At 40.1% G+C, this 22245-nt stretch overlaps 1 protein-coding gene across 2 annotated transcripts in view; it reads left to right on the forward strand.

Moving 5' to 3' along the window:
• The window catches only part of PKP2 (plakophilin 2), a 39821-nt gene that overhangs the window by 2789 nt on the left and 14787 nt on the right, over window positions 1–22245 (forward strand). The window contains exons 2-6 of one of the 2 annotated variants that reach the window (XM_038154556.1): window positions 4735–4847; window positions 7289–7980; window positions 12377–12515; window positions 15083–15290; window positions 19486–19663. In XM_038154556.1, the coding sequence (XP_038010484.1) occupies window positions 4735–4847; window positions 7289–7980; window positions 12377–12515; window positions 15083–15290; window positions 19486–19663 (1330 nt within the window). The remainder of the gene's footprint in view (window positions 1–4734; window positions 4848–7288; window positions 7981–12376; window positions 12516–15082; window positions 15291–19485; window positions 19664–22245) is intronic. The other variant, XM_038154557.1, reaches the window with a different exon arrangement.

The following is a 22245-nucleotide window of genomic DNA, read 5'->3' on the forward strand; positions in this document are numbered from 1 at the left end:
TTCCCTCCTACCGCCATAATGTTTGTTGTTTCATGCCCTTTCCCCCCTTTTGGAAGGTGTGTTTCTTTCTGATACTAGAAATTCAGGAATCTTCACATTTGAGGATTCCACCTGCTGCCAAAGGAATGAAGTTACAAATGTGCTCAACTCTTTTCAAGATGTTGTCAAGCATTGTTAATAGCTTTTCAAGCAGTTCAACACAGCTGTGAGTTGTCACGTTTACCCACTGCTGAGCCTTTATAAATTAAAGATTGCACTGCCCTTAAAAGTTTTGAACAACTAAAGCAGTCATATCAAATTTCTGGATGCTATTTAGGAATGGAAGTACAGTGGTAGATAGTTCCACCTTATCAAAGTAAAAGTGGCATTTGGAATCAGACATTTTAATGACTGGTGTTTTGTTGCACATGCTGTTTTTATTGCATGTACATTTTAGGAATCTTTTAAACTTCATTCTGTTTAAGAGTCCACTTGCCTCTCCTCTTGTTCCTTTTGGATTTTGATTGGCTCTTTAAGGCATTCTTATCAGATCCTGACTGTAAAAAATGAGGGCAGACTTGTCATGTATCACACAAAACCAAATGGCCTGATGAACTGCTGTCTGTGGACTGACTCTTTTTCTAACAAGTTTTATAAACCCAGTGTGTTTATTAGAAAAACCAACCAAACAAAAAGATAAAAGCAGCATTCAATCTATGTGATTTCCAAATAAACAGCATCAGATATAAGACGATGGAAATCAGAGACTTACTTATTCCTCACATCTAATAATTTCTAAAATTCCTAGTATTTTCTTGTTACAGTTGCTTTTAGGGACTCTGGGCACTTTTCTGTCCTTAGCTTTCTATTTTGCAGAATGCTGGCATGTTAACTGTTCCATAGTAATTTTCTGTTTCCATCTTTCTGGGATAAGGAAGTAGAAAAAAAAATATCCGTGTTGACTTTCAATTTTTGTTGGTGTTGTTACATTCATCTGCTTTCTGAGCCAGAAGAAATCTTTTTCTTAAATTTGAACCCTTGTGTAAATGTCCTCACCAACACAAAATGTTAGAAAAACTCCTCTGGGACCAGGCATGTGCTGGCAGAGTGATGAAGGAGCACAATCAAAAGGAAGGCTCTTTGATCTGGAGATGAAGGGATTCGGTGATGGTTTTGATATGCCTTTATTAAATGTCATCATCTCAGTCCATCCTGAATGCTGGAGTATAGAAAGGGATGGAAGGGTGCCAGTCCAGGAGTGCTGAGGAGTCCCCATGGGGGAGGTGGCCACCAGGTGCCCTGAGCAGGAGTGGGCAATGAGCCCTGGGCAGGGGGGCACTCCGGGGGTGTGGCAGTCCCTCAGGTCCTCTTGCACTGATGTGTACAGGTACAGCTGCATTGATGACTGAGAAGTTCAAAGCCAAAATTTGGCTTTCATGGTATCCATTCAAATACAAAAGCGCTGAAGAGGACTCACATCAGAGAGTTACCCCTGTCTGTGATTTAAGGGGGATTTGATACACCCAGCTTCTTAGGGCAGATAATTGTCTTTTTCATCTACCAGATATCAAAACAGACATTAGGGTGGTCTGTCTGCAGCCATAGGCAGTGATTGCTGGGGAGAAATTTCCAAGGCTTTGGGAGGCATTGGGCTTGTCACCTCCAGGGGAACAAAGGGGCCTTGAGAAGAACCTCTCTGGAGACAGATGGGATTTCTGCTCAGTCATCTGCACAGCCTGCTGCCTCCTGATAGTGGAATTATTTTTTCTGGTCTCAGAATTTTCTTGTAACTGTTGCGCTATCAGGTGACTTCTGCACAGCTTTTATTTTAGGCCTGGAGAGGAGCGGAGGGGTTCAGTTTGCCTCCTCCACTGACTGCATCCAAGGTGTGCCTCGGCTGGTTTAGTTCATACTGACAGCAGAGAGGGAGCTGATAAGCAGTTCCACTCAGTTGCCCACACATGGGTGTCTGATGCTGTCTGAGATGCCTGAGTTGTCCAAAATACCCTTATGGGTTGACAGACATGATGCAGGGCCTGCAGCAAACCCATTTTTTCCTGACTGGATGCTGGAAATCAAGTGTGATGTCCTATGGCCTCTCAAATAGCATTTGTCCCCTGTGGATGAGCAACTGAATCATGTGCTTATTTCCTGAGGAGAGAGTTTTTGAAAGACTTAAAACACTGAGAACCACAGTCAGAGAGTACTAGTCCTAACAGCAAATAAGAACATAATATAAACTTTAAAAATAATAATTCTTGGCTTTTTAAAATCAAACAACAAAACATTGCACTGGGTGTGTAAGGTTTTTGTAGTATGGTGAAAATAAACTGAGGGAAGGCTCGCTGGCACAGGCAAGTCCTGATCAGGTCCCCTATTCTGCGTCTCATAACTGTTGGAAAGGCACAGCACTTTAGTTCCCACTTTTTCTTTTACCGCACTGACTTTTGGCACAAGTAACCAGCACACAGTAAAAACCATGCCATTTATGTCTGCCTAATAAATCTACAGGTAAAAGGCCAGCAAAATAATTTACTGATGTGATAAGAGCAAGCAAGACATAACTGCAAAGGGCAATTCCATAGGTTGACAATTACTGTGTTTGTCTCTGAAAGAGAAAAAATTTTACTGGTGGAAAATTTCACAGGGTAAAAAAAGGGGACTGCTTGAAAGATAACTGCATGGTACAATTTTTGATTTACTGTATTTTGTTTTTCTAAGAGAGAACTATTAGATATGTAGTTTATCCTCAGCCAGTTAATGGACGAATGGATGGCCTTGATATTTTTAACTTGTCCTCTTTTTTGTATTTTTATTTTTAATAAAGACAAGCTTAGCGTTATCTAAAATATGCAAAAATTACTTGCTGAAAGAGCCTTTATGCCCTAAGTAGATAACTGAGAATACTTTCTCACTAAGTACAGTAAACAGGGAAAAAAATACAAACTGTAAAGAAACAGAAATTTTTGGGTATTTATATTTCATGATTTATTGTATGAAGGTCCTTTAATATGCAGCAATGAAGAAAGTGAATCTTTAAAAAGCCAGCACTTAGCTGAGATGCACTCTTACTGGGCACCTGAAATAGTACATTGCTATGGGAATGATATGACACAAATGAGGCATCCAATAAATCTGTAGATTTGGGATGTTGGTGTACATTTCTGTGAATTTTTTGCAGTAGAAGAGAACAATTTACTCCTGCCTCTTTCTCATGTGCTGAGGTAACCCTTGGGCTGTGGTAACCTTGTAATGTCAGGAAGGAATTATTACAATCCAAATCATGAGTTTGACCAAGCTGCACCATTCCATTCTCATGACACAAAGTTACTGTGAATGTGTCCTAACAAATCACCTCATACGTGTTTAAATCTGCCAAAATGAGAGAATTGGAAAGTATGAATATACAAGCAAAATAATTGCAATTTATGTTTGAATTAGGCCTCAAATTATCACATTCTGCCATTGTATTGTGTTGTATTTTACTGTATTATGGGATACACAAATTTGATCTTCAGCAGTTTGGGCAAGTCAGCAATTGGTTCTTTAGATGTCTTTCCTGTAGTATGTCAGGTAATATTTGCTGTTTTGAAAATTGATGGCCAGTTAACTTCTTTATTGACCACTGTTACCTGTTCAGCCTAGTAGGCCAATTAAGACTGATTTGAGGTCTTGCTTTCAACTTCTATTTCACCTCTTTAAACCCGTGGTAATTACATTCTTGTGTGCAGTTTCTAATAGTAGCATGGGAATCTCATAAATAATTATTTCATTAATATCTGTTGCTTTTTAAAGTTTCATTAGTAGAAGCCCTCACTCTTTGAAAATGAAAAGAGTAAAAAAAAGGAACAGCCTGAAGGTTTTGTTGGCCTGTTTGGGGTTTTACTGGAAGAAACAACCACAATGAGCTGCTCTATTTTCAGAGCTGGGTCATGGAAAAAAAGACAGTAGATAACCAGATAAGATGTGGATCTTTGATATTATTTGTAGGATTAGTGAACCTTTCATGTGCAGATTTGAAGTGCCACTGGGCAACCCAACTTTACAGCACCATGAGCCACAGAGTTTGTTCACAGACTCTTTGTGCTGCTTGGGTGGAGCACTGAGATCAGTGAAGCATTATGTGCTCCAACACACTGTCATTAAATTAGCACCTGAGGGAGAAGAAACAGCCGCAGCTGAGACAGACAGACAGGCAGCTGTGAAATAAAGTCTATACTCAGTGTGTGCTGTTTGCTTACAGCTGTAGTGGTGAAATCTGCATCTCTAGCATGATAAGGACATCAACCCGTGTTTCTCAGCTCCAATCTACAGCTGCAATTTTTTCATCTCTTGTGTACTTTGCATGCCATAGTCAGCCAGGGTAAACCATGCATTTATATATTTGCATGTACATTCAAAGTGGTTACAGTGAAAAATAAGTGTTCTTAGTTCAGTGATACTGTTTCTCAGCACTTAATCAGTTTGTTATCTGGGATATTTAAAATAACAGCTTGCTTTGTTAAAACATTTTTCATAGCTGCAGGAGTCACTGGACTCCTAAAAGCTAAAAATAACTCTTAAGCAAAGTTCATAGAGAACTGAAAAAAAAATGGCTTGTATCCTTGGGAAAATGCAAATATCCCTCCATCATTTCCCTGTTCAATTTTCAGCTTACATAAATGTCAGTGCTGACTGCTACCAGCATTATGTATCATCCTTTATAAGAATGCCACATTTTGGTAAGATCTTACTAATATTAGTCTTTGTTTCCAGGCAGCCTGCACCGTGCGTCCAGTGTACCAGAACGTGTCTATAACATGGGAATCACTGAGAATGATTTTGCACCAAGGTCTCCCTACAGTTTCTCATATTACCAGGCAAACCAGGTGAGGAAAGCAAGACAATGAGTAGAAATTAAAATAGTATCACACATATAGTTGATTCATTTTGTTGCCACAAGTAATAGCATTTAGATGGTGTTATAAGGTTTGTTTGCTTGTTTGTTTTCTTCTTAAAACCTGACTTTTAGAAAATGAAGGTTTTACAATGAAATCTCTTCATGTTTTCCCTTCCTTCCAATGACTTCAGAGCCCAGTAGCCAAATTAAAGCAAATCATGCAGATGGCTTTTTGCAGTCCTGTTGGGTCTGTGAGAATTGGCATCAGAGTAAAAAATGAAAAATCGTATTTACACTCCATTGAGGCAAAGGCTGTGACAAGTCAGATCTTCATCCCTCCCACCAGACAGCAGCTCAGTCAGCATATCCGTACCTCAGGGGGGCCAGAGGCCAGGCTGCCCAGGCAAACAGAATTAAGCATCCAAAACCAAAAGAAAATAGATTGCTTTAGTTTCACAAATACTTTAGTTTTTACAATGTAAAGTGGTTCCTTATCATTTTAAATACTCCTGTTGTAACCTGTTTTATCATTCTAAGAATTCCAGCAGTATAGTCCTTGCAATACAATGATGTTTCTAAACCATCTAATCATAAATTCTCTTGTTACTTTGACCAGCTTTTCTTGGGGTCATGGCCTGAATGTTGAGATAAATAATTGGTTTTCTGCAGGGTTTGTGACACAGCTCATAATTGGTTTTGGACCTATTTGAAGGAGCGACTGGGAAAGTAACACAGCTCAATAGCAATGCTCCTGCACAATCAGTTTAGTCAACTGAAAGCATTTTGGCTTGAGAACAGAAACATTTATTTGGTAAATAACTGTGTATGGAGGGGGTAATTCTTTCCTAATTTTAGACTACTTGAGAATGGCATTTTGTCATTAAAAGCAATAGCCCAGCTTTTGACCAGTCAGTGAAGCAGCTTTGGCTCTTATAGGGAGAGACAGAAGAAATTTACCTAGACACATTTCATTCTCTGTTCTCCCTTCCTCTGTTCTCACCTGTCTGCAGTCCATAATAGTTGACCTGAATTCATTCCTTCCAGAAGACAGCAACAAGAGGAAAACTAGAGGAGACATAGGAATCACAGCTGAACAGGCAGGGGGTGGGGAGAAAACAGAAAAAAGTGTAAAAGCTGGGAAAAGCCACAAGGTCTAGTACTTCACAAAAAAACGTTAATTATCCCCAAACAACAGATAAAGATATCCTTGCATAACTTCTGTAGAATAAACAGATATATCCAATGATCTTTGCCTGAGCCTGCTAGTTTCTGTAACCTTTACTCCTTTTGTGAGTCAACTGTCACCCTCAGGATCTCCTCAACAGCAAAAACAATGGAATTCAGTCTGGCATCTATCTACTGAGCACTGTTTCTTCAATTAAAAACTTGTGTAAACTTCTCAGTTTACCTTAAAGCATGCCTTTAATATTTCTAAACTGTAACACAATGTGGAGATATGGAGCTTTCTTTTATGGTTGTATGCCTCTATGCTTACTGATTTTTTTAAAAATTGGTCCATGACTCCTCCGTTTCAAGGCCAGATGGTGTCCCAAGTTGATTTAGTTCTGGAAGGTTTTGAATGGAGTATGCAGTCCAATATAGAGTACAAGAAAAAAGTATAAGAATCAAGAGGCCTCAAATAGTACCTAAGAGTAAGAATCTTGAAGATGCGTTCTACAAAGAAAGGTTGACAGCAGCGGATTTGTTTGTTTTAGAAAAGAGAAAATTGTAAAGCCAGATTATGATCTAATACAGTCTTTCCCCATTAGGTATAGGAAGAAAAATAATCTAAAATTGCAACTGTAGAATTAGGGAAGTCATTGAGATGGTGAAATGGTCATTTTAATTTCCTTGGAATGTTATACAGTCTCCTTAATTTTTAAGAGGCTAAACAAACAGAGAAGGGACTATCTTTTTTTTATTAGATCCTACCACAAATGAACAGAAGTGCTAAATAATTTTACATTAATAAGGTTATTGTCAATATGAAAACACTCCAGTATAATTTTTTATATGATTGATTCATTTTCTTCTGTCAATTAGAAGCCTTGATTTTAGCTTTAGTAACAGATGATGGTGTTAATCACCAAGGAGTTTACACAAGAATCTCAGTTAATAATTAATCTGTTCATTACCTGGCTTAATTGACTTATGCAATTGTTTTGAGTTCATGACAGAAGACAGGATGCTTAGCCTTTGTCTCCTGATATTTAGACTGTACTTCTTTCTGCCTTCATGAGGGAGGTACCAAGAAGTGTGGCAGAATCCCATTTCATGCACAATTTTGGTAACGTTCACATATTTTTTTGTGATCCTGAGAGCAGACTGTAGAATTTTTGCCTTTACTTTGTTTGGTTTGGTTTCTCAGCTGATAATCCTAAGTGCTGTGACCTTACTGTGGTTCCTGTTGTTTCGTGCCCCCTGGAGCAGGTTGCCTCCCCATCCTCTTACACCAATGGCTGGGGGACAAGGATTGCGTACAGGACCATGGAAGAGAGAGCTCAAAGGCAGCCTCTGAAGAGACTGGAGGTTTCTCCCCAACGAAATCCGGAAAGGTTGGCGTATGTGCCCAACGATTTTCACTACGATGGAGAGATTTCAGCTGGGCTCTCCATGAGGCACAGAGATGGCCTGAGATCCAGCGGGACCGTGCCACCGAGATACGCTCGCTCCGAGATTGTCGGGTACACCCTTCGCGACTCCGTGCACAGGGGACGCTCCTTCAATAGACGCTCCCGCATGGGGGCTGTCAGTGACGCTGTCCTTGATGGTGCCTACCCCAGCCCCGCTGTCCCTCTGTACCACCAGCCTGGCAACAGCCGCAGCATGAGCAACCTTCTGGAGAAGGAAAACTACCTGGCCTCGGAGAGCGCCATGGGACAAGTGAGGTCCCCGACAGCGTCCCGCTTGTCTCAGAACAGGCAGTCTGTGAGGTCCAGCTTCTACCAAACTGCCTTCAGAAACACCCAGAGCAGGAGGGAGGTTTCCCAGCCAGCTTCCATAGCCAGTGTCACTGCAGAAACGGATGGGAAGAGGATGCCAGTGACAGCTGCTGTGGCCGCAGCAGGGAGAAATGGTTTCCTGCAGAGTGAGCAAGCGACCTTCAATGGATCTCACCTGGGGTAAGCACAGTGCAGGACCTGCTTTGGCTCTGGGCTCTCACAGCTGACAAGACTGTGCTTGTTGGAAAATAAACTGATAGCCTGGGGTTCAGCAGCCAGCACCATGCATGAAATATCAGTGCAGAGAAGGCAGAAAGTAGATTTGCTTTTAAAAAGCCACATCCAGTGCAACGCAGGAAAGGGGGAAAAATGCATGTGTTTGTACAGTGCAAGGTGTACGCCTCCTGCTGAAGTTTGGGACCCCTTTTGCCAAGAGTTAACTTTATCAGGAGACATGAAACAGTCTGTGAGTAACTTACAAACTAAATCACAATACACAAAATTGTACTGGCAAATGTTGTGCTCACAAGAGCCCATACAATATCAGCACTGGTTCTCACGGGAGCAGGTCAGAAAAGTACCAGTGGGACAGCTTTTGGCAGATTGACAATTTCCAGTTAAAAATCCTCCATGGTTTCAAGGACACCTCTTAGTTTTTATAAACTTCAGGTAAAACACGGGCAGAAATTTTTCTGTAGCACCATCCCTCCCTAGAACAAATACAAACTGCTCTGAATCCCAAGATTCCCAGAGCTTACCACTACCATGAGATCCTACATGCTCTGAGGGAGTTATCTTAATTTGAAACTCTGTTAGCTCCATGCCAAAAAGTCCCAAATCTGTCCCCAGACTTCTTGAAAATTGTTTAAAATACTGGAAAGGGTTGTTTGGGTTTTTTCCCAAAATTACTTCGCCCACCCAAGAATTCCTTTCCAGAGAAGATTTCAGAATGTTTTATCTCTGTTCCATCCTCAAAAGAGAAATTTTAGTATTTCTGAATTTCCACTCAGGAGTGAATATCTTTTCATTTTAGAATAATTCCGAATGTTTCCAGAGCTGTTACATTTCAGTGGGCAGAACAAGCCACTTGGTATACAGGAGAAGGTTGCATGTTTATTCTGGTTTTTGCTGTTGTTTCAGAATTCAAATAAGGATCCTAAAATTTCTGTTTTAAGTTAATCATAGTGTAATTTACAAGTGTTATTAAGAAATGGCTTTTTTTCCTGTAACTGTGTAGCTGTTAAGTTCATTTTTCTGAAGACCTATCTTTCCTCTTTTTTTGACTCTCTTGCTTCGTGAGAAAAGGCATCACCTGATATCACTGCTGTGTGCAGATCAGATATTTTTTGTTGTCAAGTACATGTTGTGTGTTATGATTATATTTGCAAACATATATGGTATTATGCTCACTCCTGCTCTCAATAGAAATTTTCATTTCTGGGTGATGCAGGACTTAAGAAATCTGACATTAATCATGCTGACTTATAAGTATTCGGACTTTGCAACTAGTAAGTGCGAAAAAACCAGCTGAGAGCTCACAACAGCTAAAGATTGTGGAGTAGTAAAACTGAAAATAGGTGCCTGGCTTTGTTTTTCAGTAGGGAGCTCTTTGTTTTTCAGTAAGACAATTTACAAACATGTATCCCATTGATTTCATAATCTGCTTAACTTTTGGCACATTCTGGAATGCATTTCTCAGCAACAACCAACAATTTTTATCTTGAATTACATGTAGGAGCAATTTAGGCTTTTTTTTTTTGCAGGTGCAGACACTGTAGTCTGGTTGTCTGTCTGTACAAGCATCAACCAAAATATATTAATACCTTCAGATATAAAAATCAGTCTTTAATCATTGTGCAAGTGGCTTTAATGTGACCGTGTTAACTCAGATGGAAGATTGGTGATCTGCTGGAAATCTTTGTGATGGCATAATTCCTTAAGTGCCAGTTTTTAGGTTCAGCGTTTGCCAGAAGTTCTCACAGTTCAAGGAATTCGTAGACAGTCTCAGTTTTCCTGTAATTTCTCATTCTCTTATTTGAAGGTTGCATTTATCTGACATATTGCTACCTTACTTGTTGCTCCCTCAGTAGTGTAAAGGAAAGAAAAAAGATAAGCTTGTTTTTGGAGTAATTTAGTATTTCCAGAAACCTGTACTTTTTTTTTTTTTAATGCAGGCCCCAGTTTAAGTCTTTCCAAGTGAATCAAGAGAATGTAAAATAGTTGTGTAAGTTTAAAGCTGTGTACAGCATTTGAAACATACCACAAATGCATTTTCAAACTTCCTGTAAAAGAATTAGCTCATGCTATGAAAGCAAAGTAGAAAAAGTCAGAGTACAGAGATGCTATCTCTGCATCTTCTGGTGAAGTGAATCAGTTAAGAGCATCCTTATGATTAAGAGCTTAGCAAAGAGAGAGGCTCTGCCTGAAGCAGTCTGAGATATGGCTGCTTGCAGAATCTGACCTCTAAATGTGCTGAAAGCTGCCACAGAATGTATTTGTCTCAAAACTGGTATACTTTGGCAATTAAGCTGAAGTCAGAATCTGTTAAATCATTGTTCTGTTTAACAACCTCTGCCTGGCTGACCATTTGTTTGGTGTCTCTTCATGTGTCCGTCAGCCACAGAGCTATTTAAGTTTGCCTGTAAATACTTTGAGGGTGGGAACAGAATCTTTGCATCAAATTCTATTTTGACAAGAGTTAGGGTGCTGCAGCTTTATGAATACCATTGAGGGTCAGAGATGGTATTGCATCCCTAATTGCTGCCAGATAAAACATTAGGGAATGTTATTTTTATCCAGTGGAGAGCAATCCGAGTATGGCAGTGCACAACAGGAGAGAAATCCTCTGCCTGCTGCACAAAGGGCTAACTGTGACAAGGGAGCTGCTGTCAGACTCAGGGCAGAGCTACACTCAGCACCTAGAAATGCACTGTCTGCCTGTCCATGTGTCCATCTCAGCCTGGCAGTCGCTCCTGGTGGACTTCTACTCCTCTGGGACACCCTTGGCGTCCTGAGGTTGAGTTCCCACATAAATTCCCTGGTGTGTTCTGAGGGATCAGCTCATGCATCAGACTTGACCTTGGGAAGCCCATGGTTTTATTCCTCTTCAGCTGCTGATCAGTGAAATGCCACAATTTAATACATGGCTGCTCACAGAAGGTGACTGAATTTGGTCACAACACTTCAAAATTACTGCTGTGTCCAACAGGCAGACAGTGTCACATGGGCAGGTTTATAACACAGTCTCAAAACCTTTGCTGATTTAAGACATGTAACTAAAACCAAAGTTGGAAAAGCCTGTTTTTCAGTTCCACTACAGAGTAACAAGAAGGAATATCATCTGGCTAATTTTCCATATTACACTTCTCTGAGCATTGTTAATTATTATTTAATATTTCTGCTTAGTTTAAAGAAAAAAAAAATTAAAGTTTCAACTTCAGTTAATCTACTTCCCAGGTGCTAATTTTAATGTAAAAAGTAATTGAGTTAAAACATCTAACTACAGATTCATTTACTGCAGTAGGGAGTTATTGCCAATTACTGCTTGTTTTGCTGTGGGTCACAGACTGCCCTCTTATCCCTTTCTGTGTGGTGGCACATCTGCTACTACAAAATGCTCTAGATTAAAAAAAAAAACCAACGAAAAAAACCAAACCAAAACAAACAAACAAACAAAAAACCACACCAAAAAAAAAAAAAAATGAATGCTCACATTCTTGTCAAATTTTCTCTTCCCATTTTTTTTTATCTGGGTGCAGCATATTTGAAACCAAAAGTAAATAAAAAGTCTGGGGAGCATAACCACCTGTCCCAGATTGTGCCATTAATTGTTTTGTGTTCCATTTACTGGAGAAAAAAATGTGTTTGGTGACCTCTTTTTCCACTTTTTTTTATATAGTTGTCTAACACATCATGTAAGCAAACATGTTGGAAGGGAAGTGGTGGCACATATTTTTGATATTCTGTACATTGGCTCTCTACCACAGAATCTCTACATACTCTGTTTAATGAGTGGTATTCTTATTTTTCCTACCTGAAAAATAGCTTTGCCCATCTATTTCAAACAAGAATCACTTCCTTCTTTGAAAAAATGGGGTTCTGAATCCTGCTTAGATGTAGTCTGGGAACTAAGACACTGATGAAAGGCATAAGGACAAATACAAAAAAACAATCCTCTCACTAAAACATCAAAGTATCTTCATGACCAGTAATAGTCACTCTGACATGGTCATGGCCTTCTTTTGATCCTCATCCGCTTCTTCATCCTTCCTTTCACATTCTTCATTCATCCACTGGATGGAAACACTGATACCAACATCTACTGATACTTCCATTTTGTTATTATAACTTAAAGCATAACTTGCTTTCTCCAGAACCACACTCCTATTTATGACTTTCTCTTCCCCCTGAATGTCAGTATCTCTTAAAGCCATTGTGATATTTTCTGCTACTGGAAAGGAAAAAAAATTCTAAGAAAAGCTAGAGTTACATGAAAACCACAAAAATCCTAGCTTTACAAGACTGATAATTTTTCTGCAGTCTTTCTTTACTAGATCTCTCTGTCTGTACTTTTAAGGAGCCCAGAACTGGAGATGACCCTGGAGCGTGCAGTGAACATTCTGAAGAGTGAAAATACACAGTCCATCCCCAGGATCCTTGCTGCAGTGACTTTCATACAGCATGAGTGCTTCCAAAAAGCAGATGCCAGGAGAAAAGTAAGTAATTATTCTTTTGCCAGTTCCAATCAGGCAGAGAAAATAAGATTCTATACTTTATGGCACTGTGTGCCAGCATGAAAAGAAAGAAGGCAGTCTGAGTAATCATATAGGATACTGATGTTAGATATTTTCTCTAAAATGCATTGATGTGTTTTGCTGCAGATTCTTTTGAACCCACTCATTGTATACCCACTCAGTTTGCCCTTTTTCAGCCAAACCAGCTTAATTCTTTCAGCCTTTATAAATCATGGAGTCTGAACTTTTTGCCAGTATAGTTGCTCCCGTGTCCCATTTTTGACTTGCATGCAGAAATACCCCAAAAAACAAAATTCTGAGTACAGTGCAAACTTAGCCAAGCTTAAGGGTTTGTTAGGACTGCACAAATGTGTTAAAAAAGTACATGGATTAGCAAAAACGTTAAGGGCTCGCTGGAACTGTGCACATGCATTAGTGCATTGTTTAGATTTACCAGATTTTCAAGATTTGAAATTTTCTCATACAAGAAACTTGTTAAGTCTCTTAGAAGTTTTTTTGAGAGGGTCTATTAAAAATATTCTCTCTTCCTTTTCTTTAAATGTCACTACTGAACACAAATATGCCTCTCCTGCTGAACAGTTCTGTACAATAAAGTGTAAGGTGATTGTTTATTTTAACTATTAAAAGACATTATTACACCTGCTTTGGTTTGTAATATGCTCAGTAATCCCAGCCTTACTTCTGTAATTTTGTGCATGCAGTCCAGTTCAGTGACAGCCAAATGTCTCTCTGTCCTTTTTACTTGCTTTAGGGTATGCCAGAGTCAGTTTTGGGAGAAAATAACAGTACAGGTGGCAACATTAACTTCAAACTGAGGACAGAGCTTCAGAATTGAATGTTTGAAAGTGGGTTATTACACAGCCCTCTCTCAGGCAGCTTCCCAGAAAAACAATGGCTGAGTAGTGTTCAGGTGGGAGCAGTCAACCTGAAGCTGCCTTACATTTCCCTGTCTATCCCACATATCCTGTAATGAGCTTTTCTGTTTGGTGCCCGTCAGACTTGTTCACGTTGGCATGGTCCTGTGGCCCCTTTTTAGCCTTTCAGCCTGCATTCTTCGTCTATTGTTCCCTAACATTTGAGAGTTTGTGGGTCTAGTGGTTTTTCTGTTTCTGTGAACTTCTCAGTATTTTGGTGAATTTTGCCTACTAATGAAAATTTAGAAGGACCAGTCAATAGCTGTCGTGAATTCTCGGCAAATTAGGTTGAAATAGCACTCCTTTTACGAGAGCTATAAATGCCTTAAAATTACTGACAGAAAGTCTGCAGAAATATTTTTAAAAACCAAACAACTACAGTATCGGTGTCAAAATGGCTGATCCACTGCAGTGAAACAGGTTGATGTGCCTTCAGCACGCTCTGTGCACCACTGCCCTCATCATAGATATTCTTGTGTTCCACTCTGCTGGCATTTAGGTGATTGCTGAATGATTGCGAGGGGAATCAGCTCAGCAGAGCAGGATAAAGAAACTGTGCCTTTTGTACAGATGGATCAGAGGAGAGGCTGCCAGGCTGTGTAGTTTACTCCATGAAGGACAAAAGGCTTTGTTGCATTCCATTTCTTCGTGTTGCCAACACCTGCTGGTTGTATTGAATTCTCTTTATCGTTAAACTCTGGGCTGTTTAAGACACTTGTATCAGATTTCTGAGTCTTTCGTGTGCTGTTGGTTCTGCACAAGGGTGAGTTTGTCCACAAAACTATATGGCATTTTGAGATGCTGGAGGAGACTGTTGGCAATGGTACATTAATGTAAGGTGCTTTCCATAGTAAATTCATTCCTCAGTCAGCTCAGGCTCGCTTGTGTCATATCACAGTTTGTATGGGATTCTTCATTCACCACAACAAACTGTTTGTTTCCATACAGCTACTGAAAAATAACATCTTTTAAGTCCTTCATTCATCTGGGACCAAAAGCTCATTTTCTGAAGATTTAAACACTGAAAAGTAGTCTGTGCTAAATGTGGGTAGTTCAGTAGATAGCTGACTAACAATGCTTAATGCTCTACATTTTGATGCTTACTTTTACTAGTCTTCCTCTGTGTGGCATAGTTAAGAAGTATTAAGTATAATGTATTGGTTTTTAATACACTTTCAATACATGCGTTGGGAAGAACAGTCTTTTCATCAGGCTGGTTGCTGAGGAAAAAAAAAAAAACCAAAACCTGTTTATAAATGTTCCAGAATTAAATCTCAAATATTCATTTCACCAACATGGAAGCTAAAAAGCAGAGTGATTAAATGTCTTATCAGAGAGCACAAATCTGTCGCAAAGCTGGAAGAGTTTTAGTATCATTCTCTGATATTAATTATGAAAACATGTTGCCTCTCCTAGTTGTGGAGTTTAAGTATTAGTCATACAAAAGCCCAGAAGTTAATAGCCATGTCCAAATGATTAATGATGTGTGCTTCAAGTCTCTCAAACAGGAGCAAATGAAAGGAGTCCTTATAACTATTTAAACCTTTGCTGGGTCAGGAGGAAAGGGGAGTTTGTCATTTGACTATTCTCTGCTGTGCTCTGTTTTCCTCACAGGTTTTCTCACTTGGTGGTATCCCCAAGCTTTTACAGCTCCTTGAGGTTCAGAATGAGGACATTCAGCGGGCAGCGTGTGGTGCTCTGAGAAACTTGGTGTTTGAGGACAATGACAACAAGCTGGAAGTGTCAGAGCAGAAAGGGATCCCGCTCCTGCTCCGCCTGCTCCGGCACTCCAGGGACATAGAGACTAAGAAGCAAATCACAGGTAGTGTTTTCTCTGCAGCCAAGCGTGAAGTGCTTTAAGTGGGGCAAAAGCTTTCAGGGAGAGGTACATGATTGTTTAGTGACTAAATACAAAAACATTGTCACCTACTCTAAGCAAATTCCAGAGGATAAAATTCCAAGGTCCTTACTCAAGACCAGTCTTTCAGTCAATAACAAGAGATTGGGAACTGCAACTTCCCCTCTTAAAGCTTCTTCAGAGATTAAGTGAGTGTGCTTGCAGGAATTAAATCCTTGATATTCCAGAAAAGAAACTCGGGCTGCCTGGGACCGTAATTAATGCCTGCTACTTACACAGCAGCTCAGCCTTCATTTTTTGACTCTGTGCTGACAGCACCTACTGGAAGTTCCTTGCTGAAGACTGTCACCCAGAGCTGTCCTGTGCCAGGGACAGAAAGCGCTTGTTCTATTCCCCACAAACCCCACTGCCCCAGATTCCTGCTTCATCCCTGCAGTCCCGTGTGTCCCTAGTGTGTCTCTTGGAATTCCACTGCTTGTGACCCGCATTCTTTCTAATTAGCATGCAAAGGAAGAGCAGGCTTATATTTTATAAATGGAAAACATGAATAAATGAATGGGGATGTATTTCAAGTGAGCTTTAAAGACACCAGGAACAAAATCTATTAAGAGAACAGTGCATGAAAAGATACTGAAATTGTCAAGCAGCCCTGTCCTGAAGCAAAGACATGTTGAGACTTTCTGTAATTCTGCATTCTTTAAAGTATTTGAAATACTCTGCTGCCTAAGCTTGAGAACAAAGCTTTGTATTGTTGACTCTTTTTAAGCTCAGTCCTGCAGCTCTGCAACATTAAAATGTTTTAAAGTTTTTCACGCTCATCAGTTGCAGAATTGGGTCACATAGCAATTTACTGTGCAGTGCCTTAACTCACAGTGCTGTTACAGACCAGTGTGGGAAGCAGTGAAAGTGGTGGCAGAGTGGCCAGAAAGCCAATGCTCTTACCTTGCTAGCAGTTCCATAATTTCTGACAAAAATGTTGAATGTGCCTGATAACTCACATGTATGTTGTGAATATTCCCCTGCCTTCCCCTTCACCAATGTGGAAATGGATAAAGGAACATCTTCTTTCGGCAATTACAGCTGTCACTGAACATGAATATTTGCTCACAAAACAAAGAAGATACCAAAAAATATTTATGCCAAGCAGGATGATGTAGCTCGTGTAAAGCAAAATATTATGATGTGCTTTCATGCCTTTCATGCAACCTTTCATGGTTGCAAAGGACAACTTTAAAAATACACCAAGAGAGAAGTGTTTCTTACTTTGTTCAGGACCAAATGTGCAGCCAGGAGGAAATGCACCAGGTACCTTAGTGAAAATGCCATTAGGGCATACTTTTTGACATCTCTTGAAAGTTCTTCCAGCTCCCTAGCAAGCTGCAAGGAGCCTACAGGAGCAATAATTTCTGGATGAATTATTTCACCTCTTGCATTGCCTTTGACTTCATACAGGACTAGTGGAATATCATATCTATGCATGCAATGTCTCTGAAGTGTGCACTTCCAGGAAGAGGTTAATGTGAAGGATTTGGTCTTACACCAGTCAGCACCAGAGGTCCATTTGTCTTTCCTCATCACACATATTACTTGCCTGCTTTGACTGTAAATTAGGGACTTCCAAATGTAGGGCATCACATTCAGCTAAATGTCTTTGCCCATAGAAGATTTGTAAAATTATCTTGGTACCTGATAATACCTCATTGAATTGTAGTGAAAAACTCCTGGCCAAGGATTGAAAGCATACAATAGATAATAAAGATGTCTACGGTCAGCAGAGGGAAAGTTTTTGTTTCTCCTGCTGTGTGGGAAGCATGGTACCAAAGCACTCCACCTGACAAAAGTATATGAAATAAGGAAGTTTTAGGAGAGGAGGAAATCGAAACTCTGAGATGGAAGTTTTCTGATACTGTACTTCATTTCCTGTCAGAAATACAGTACTGGTGCACTTGAGATAAGTAAATCTCAGCCTTAGAAGCTTATCTTTAAAGGTCACTGGCTTATGAGGACCATCAGTGCTAATACAGACAAGCACTTGCCAAACATTAATCCATATTTTATCATATGTTCTCAAGGAATACTTTGATGGCCTGTATTTTCTCCAGGACCCAGGCTTAGGAATACAGAGTGAGCCCCTGTGCCTTGTATTGTGCTGTGAAAAGACTGAGAGCAAGCAAAGTGTGTGGAGATAAATGCTGATTATAGTGTGTGCCTCACAGTCTGTGAACACACCAAAATCACCAAACCACTGCCCTACCAAAGCAGCTTTGTGCTGATGACAGGGGTTTGAAAGCTGCTGTGGGCCAGTCTGCCTAATGCCCCTCTGCAGAAAAGAGCTGCCCAGTTCCTCTGTGCTTGTATGATCTCTTCACAGGGGGAATCAGACCTGCCCAAGATCACTGAATTTGACTGAATTTGGTAGCTTCACAAAAGCATTGATTCAGATAAAGTAAACAGAGGCTCTGTCCTTTCTTTGGCATACAAGCTACTTAGAAATCTCTTAGGAAAGGATTGAGGTTCCTCCTAAATTGTAGGAGAGGATTTCATTTGCAGGACCTAAGACAGGATTGGAGTTTTGTAGTATTTGGAGAGCATACTGAGGAACAGAAAATAAAATGGCTGTGGCATGAAAGAACCAAAAGATTTTAGTTTTTAAAGGTAAGCCAGATGAGCCTCCAGGGAGCAGCTAACCTCCTGATCTTGTTATCGTGCAGCATAAATATAAGAAATGAAAGAAAATTTTTCCTGCGGGGAGGATTACAGCACAAGCAGAACTGTCATTAAAAGAAATGTAAATCTAAAAGCAGACCCCACCCGTTTTTCCAAATAACCATCTAAGGGAAAACTGTGCTCCTAAGAATATAGCATAGGTGCAAGGAAACAATTCACTCCTAAAGACATTTCCTAATGTGCACAAATTCATCCACACCCAGAATACCACTGCGAGAATCCTTCTGAGCCCAGAGAGACAATGCCTGTGGGTAAAGGTAGGGTTTTTGTTGGGAAACTTACAGTGAGAGCACTATCTCAAATTCTCTTCTGACAGTTCTAAGTATCTGCCTGTAATTCCAAATGTATTTTTTTCTTTTTGAAAGTATATTCTGTCTTTGTGCCATTCCTTGCATTTGTGTCCTTCTGTCTTAACCTGCTTTGCTTAGCAATGCTCTTTGGACTGCTTGTCTGTTTTCCTGTAAGCCTTACCTATCCTTCAGAAAAGTACATTCTTCCTTTCATCCCCCGATTCAGAGGCTGAAGAGCTGATCCCAGAAGAAGGAATGGGCTGCTTCTTGCTGCCTTTTGTTTTGATTTTACTGTTGCTCACAATAACTGAAATTAAATTCAAAGTGTAAGGAGATACAAAAGAAACATTTTTTTGTTGTTCTTGTTGTGAGCTGATGAAAGGAACATTCACTAATACTCTGCCAGTGTGTGGAGGAGGAGGTCTGTGAAACTTAGAGCAGCAAGCTGGAGGAACAATGAATGTCTTTGTAGTGAAAAGCAGAAATACATGTTGTTTTCCAAGGGAAGAGGACTTGAAAAAGAATTGTTGTCTGTTGGAACCGAACATAATGGAACTTGTTAAGTTCAACACGGTTATATTTGAAATTAGTCTTGGAGATTGTGAGTGGACAAGGTTTGTAGCATTACTTAATGATTTGTTTAGTGACTAATGTCTGGACAGTAGCAGCCAACCAGTGTTAACAGCTTTCCCTCTTATGAGAAATTTTGCTATCAAGTGTTAGAGAAACTTGGTAATGGGCATTTTCTGTCTTCCAGCAGATCTCCTGTAAACTCTCTGCACCTCCCATCCATTCCTCTTGTGAGTTTGTTTTCCCTTAGCTCGTGCTGCTTTGCTAATGGAGAAGGTGATTGCAGCAGATGGGCAATGCAGAGCTGTGGAAAGCTGCACTTCTTGGCTGGGTGTTAGACTGACTGTGTAGAGATTTTACTTTATTCACATGGATAACTGTGCCCCCTTTTTTGCCCTGTTTCCATGTCCCTGGATCATGGCTGGTGAGCACTTACCAATCCCTTCTGCTTCTCCTCAGATTATCAGTGCCAGGCCGGCTCTTCACTCATTAACATCAAGGGGTGTGAGATTAAGTCTTTCAAAGTGCAGAGGAGTCTTTTTGCCTCTCTGATTTTCTTGTGGCTGTTACAGGTTTGCTGTGGAATCTGTCCTCCAATGACCAGCTGAAGCACCTGTTGGTTAGAGAAGCCCTGCAGACATTGACTGAGGCTGTCCTCATCCCCTACTCAGGCTGGCCAGACAGAGATTACCCAAAATCAAGTGTTCTACCTGACCCTGATATCTTCTACAATGCCACAGGATGCCTGAGGTGAGCACTCTGTCTCCAACTACCCAAAGCAATAGTGATGACAAAACAGGTCTGCTCATTTATTTTTGGATAAATACAGAGTCCATCTCAAGGCACAATCACTTCTCATGCAAACAGATGGGGGACATGGTACCTACAAGCACATAAACGTTTTCTGTTTCCAGCTGCTACCAAAGATGCTTTTTTGAAGATGCCATAATCTGTGCCTAAACTGATTAGAAAGTGATTCAACATAAATTATGGGACAGCCATTTTTTAAAGCAGAGTAAGCCCTGTCCAGCCTTTTGCACAAATTCAAGCAAGTTGCAGCCATGGGGTGGAGGAACAGATTTACAGTTGTGTATTTAGTACTGCCATCTGCTAATAGACTTGTGGACACAGTAGCAGTTACTGCAGGGAAACATCAAAGGCCTCGGTGAACACACCTCTAAATGGCTGAAGTATAAAAATCACATCTTCAATAAAAACATCTTTAACAGTCTATAAATTGGGGGCCGTTTGTGAGTTCAAAGTCATTGCACGTTAAGTAAGTTTACATATTTAAAAATGCACAAAAGGACACAGTTTGAACTGTCTAAGGAGTAATGTACAACTGCAAAGGCATGACCTGGGGTTTAAACTCCTTCTAGGAGAGTACAAGGAATTAAGTTTGGAATTTGGAGGCTGGAAAGGTGCCCATTTTGCCTCAGACATACTGCTATGCTGACATGTCCTACAGTAGACTAGTTATATGTGTATGGCATTGATTTTTCCTGTGCAACAGCTGTGTATCTGACTCTTGTGGTTTCAGAAGACAAATGAATTGTAAGCTATACAAAATACTCAACAACAATATACCTTTTTCTGCAGGAACTCCTGTCAGCCCACTAACTACTAATTAACTTCATCTCAAAGTAATTATTAACTTTTATTTACTCTGATGACTCAAAAAAAATACAAAGAAACATGAACCACCCATAATAAAACCTCTCTAGCTATTGCTTAGTGCTGTTGTCTAGGAAATGAAAGACGTTGTCTTTATTCATATTGATTAGCCCAAGCTGCATTTGTGCAGAAACCAATCTGGCTGCTCCTCTCTTCGTGTTTGGACTCTGGAACTCTCTCTTCCCTATGAGGCAGCTGATGGGGGCACAGATCATTCTCAGGTTTAGCTGGCGTTGCTCTTCCTGAGCTTGTTTCAGCAGATTGACAGAACTTGTTATGTGACAAATAAGGTGTAACAGTACCTGAGGTCTTTTAAATGAAAGTGGATTCCTGGGTTAACCTTACTCTGGACACAAAGTCAGTGCTTGGGGCTGCTCCAGAATTGCTTGAGCTCTCCAGCCTTAGTTAAAAGTCTCTAAAACTGCCCTTATGTAGGTGCTTAAGGATACATTACCTATTTTAAAAATATGATATCCACATTCTAGTCCTTCTCATTTTAAGAGCTTAAACACTAAAAATTAGAAATAGAAAAAGAAGGGCTTGAAAACTCCCAGGTAAAGATGATCTGCAGGATTGTCACATACCTTTTAGCACAGAATAGTTTTTAATGAGACTTACCTAGTTGTACAGACTAAATAGCTGAGATCTTTAATCAGTTTGCATCTCTTCTCCGGGACATTGACTCACCTCCCAGATTACGTCACTAGAAGTATTCCTTCCTTATCTATTAGGGAAGCAAAAAAATCTCTGCATCAATAAAAAGAAGAGCACACCACGGAGTAATGAAAGTGTGCAATGAGGGAATGTTCCTCATGAATGTGTTTAAAGAGTCTACTTATTTGCCAGAATATAAATCTGTAATTAGTCTTCCCTTTTGTGATGCTAACATGTTTGTTGGGTGTGTTGATAAAGTCTATAGCCTGCAGCTCCTATTAGAGGGTAAAAATAGTGCTTTGAAGTGCAATACATTATGCATAGTACTGCACTTAGTTACAGGAGAATGCCAGAACTTCTTTTCAAAAAATTCTACACAACTGTTGACTGAAAAGGACAACCACAGCCCAAACCCAACCCTAGCACCTGGCAGGGGTATAAGCACTGCACCACACCATTCCCAGATTATAAATTAAAGCTTCCTTCATCCTTTTTGAGAAAACAGCAGCAGAAGTGAATCCATGTCTAGCAGATAATATTGCAGGTACATCCAAGCAGTGGAATGAGAGCATGACCAGACCAGTCCCCAGCTACTGCCAGAAGTACAGTGGGGTCCTGAATCTGGCGCCTGTGTCGGTGCGTGCAGTCACTGATAAGGAAGTCTGACGTTAGAAGGATTTGTTAATCCCATTCTCTAGGTCTGCATTTTGTCTTAAGACCCTGTGAGAAGCAAAGCTTTACAGAAACCACAGGTCACAAGCTTTATGTAGTAAAAAGAAGCTGTGGAAACCATGGAATTCTCGATTGGCAGTTAAAATAAGTAATAGTGTTGCTTGGTTGTGAAATATGATAAAATGCACTCTGCTTGGACCCACAGAGTAAGCCAAATCAACAGACTTCACTGGCTGCCTGACAGTAAGTTGAACAAGTAAAATTGGTGTATTAAACTATCTAGAGGAGTGTTACAGACATTTGTAGACAAGTCCTGTTGGATTTTAAAGGTG

The sequence above is a fragment of the Motacilla alba genome, chromosome 1A, assembly GCF_015832195.1.
Source record: "Motacilla alba alba isolate MOTALB_02 chromosome 1A, Motacilla_alba_V1.0_pri, whole genome shotgun sequence".
NCBI lineage: Eukaryota > Metazoa > Chordata > Aves > Passeriformes > Motacillidae > Motacilla > Motacilla alba.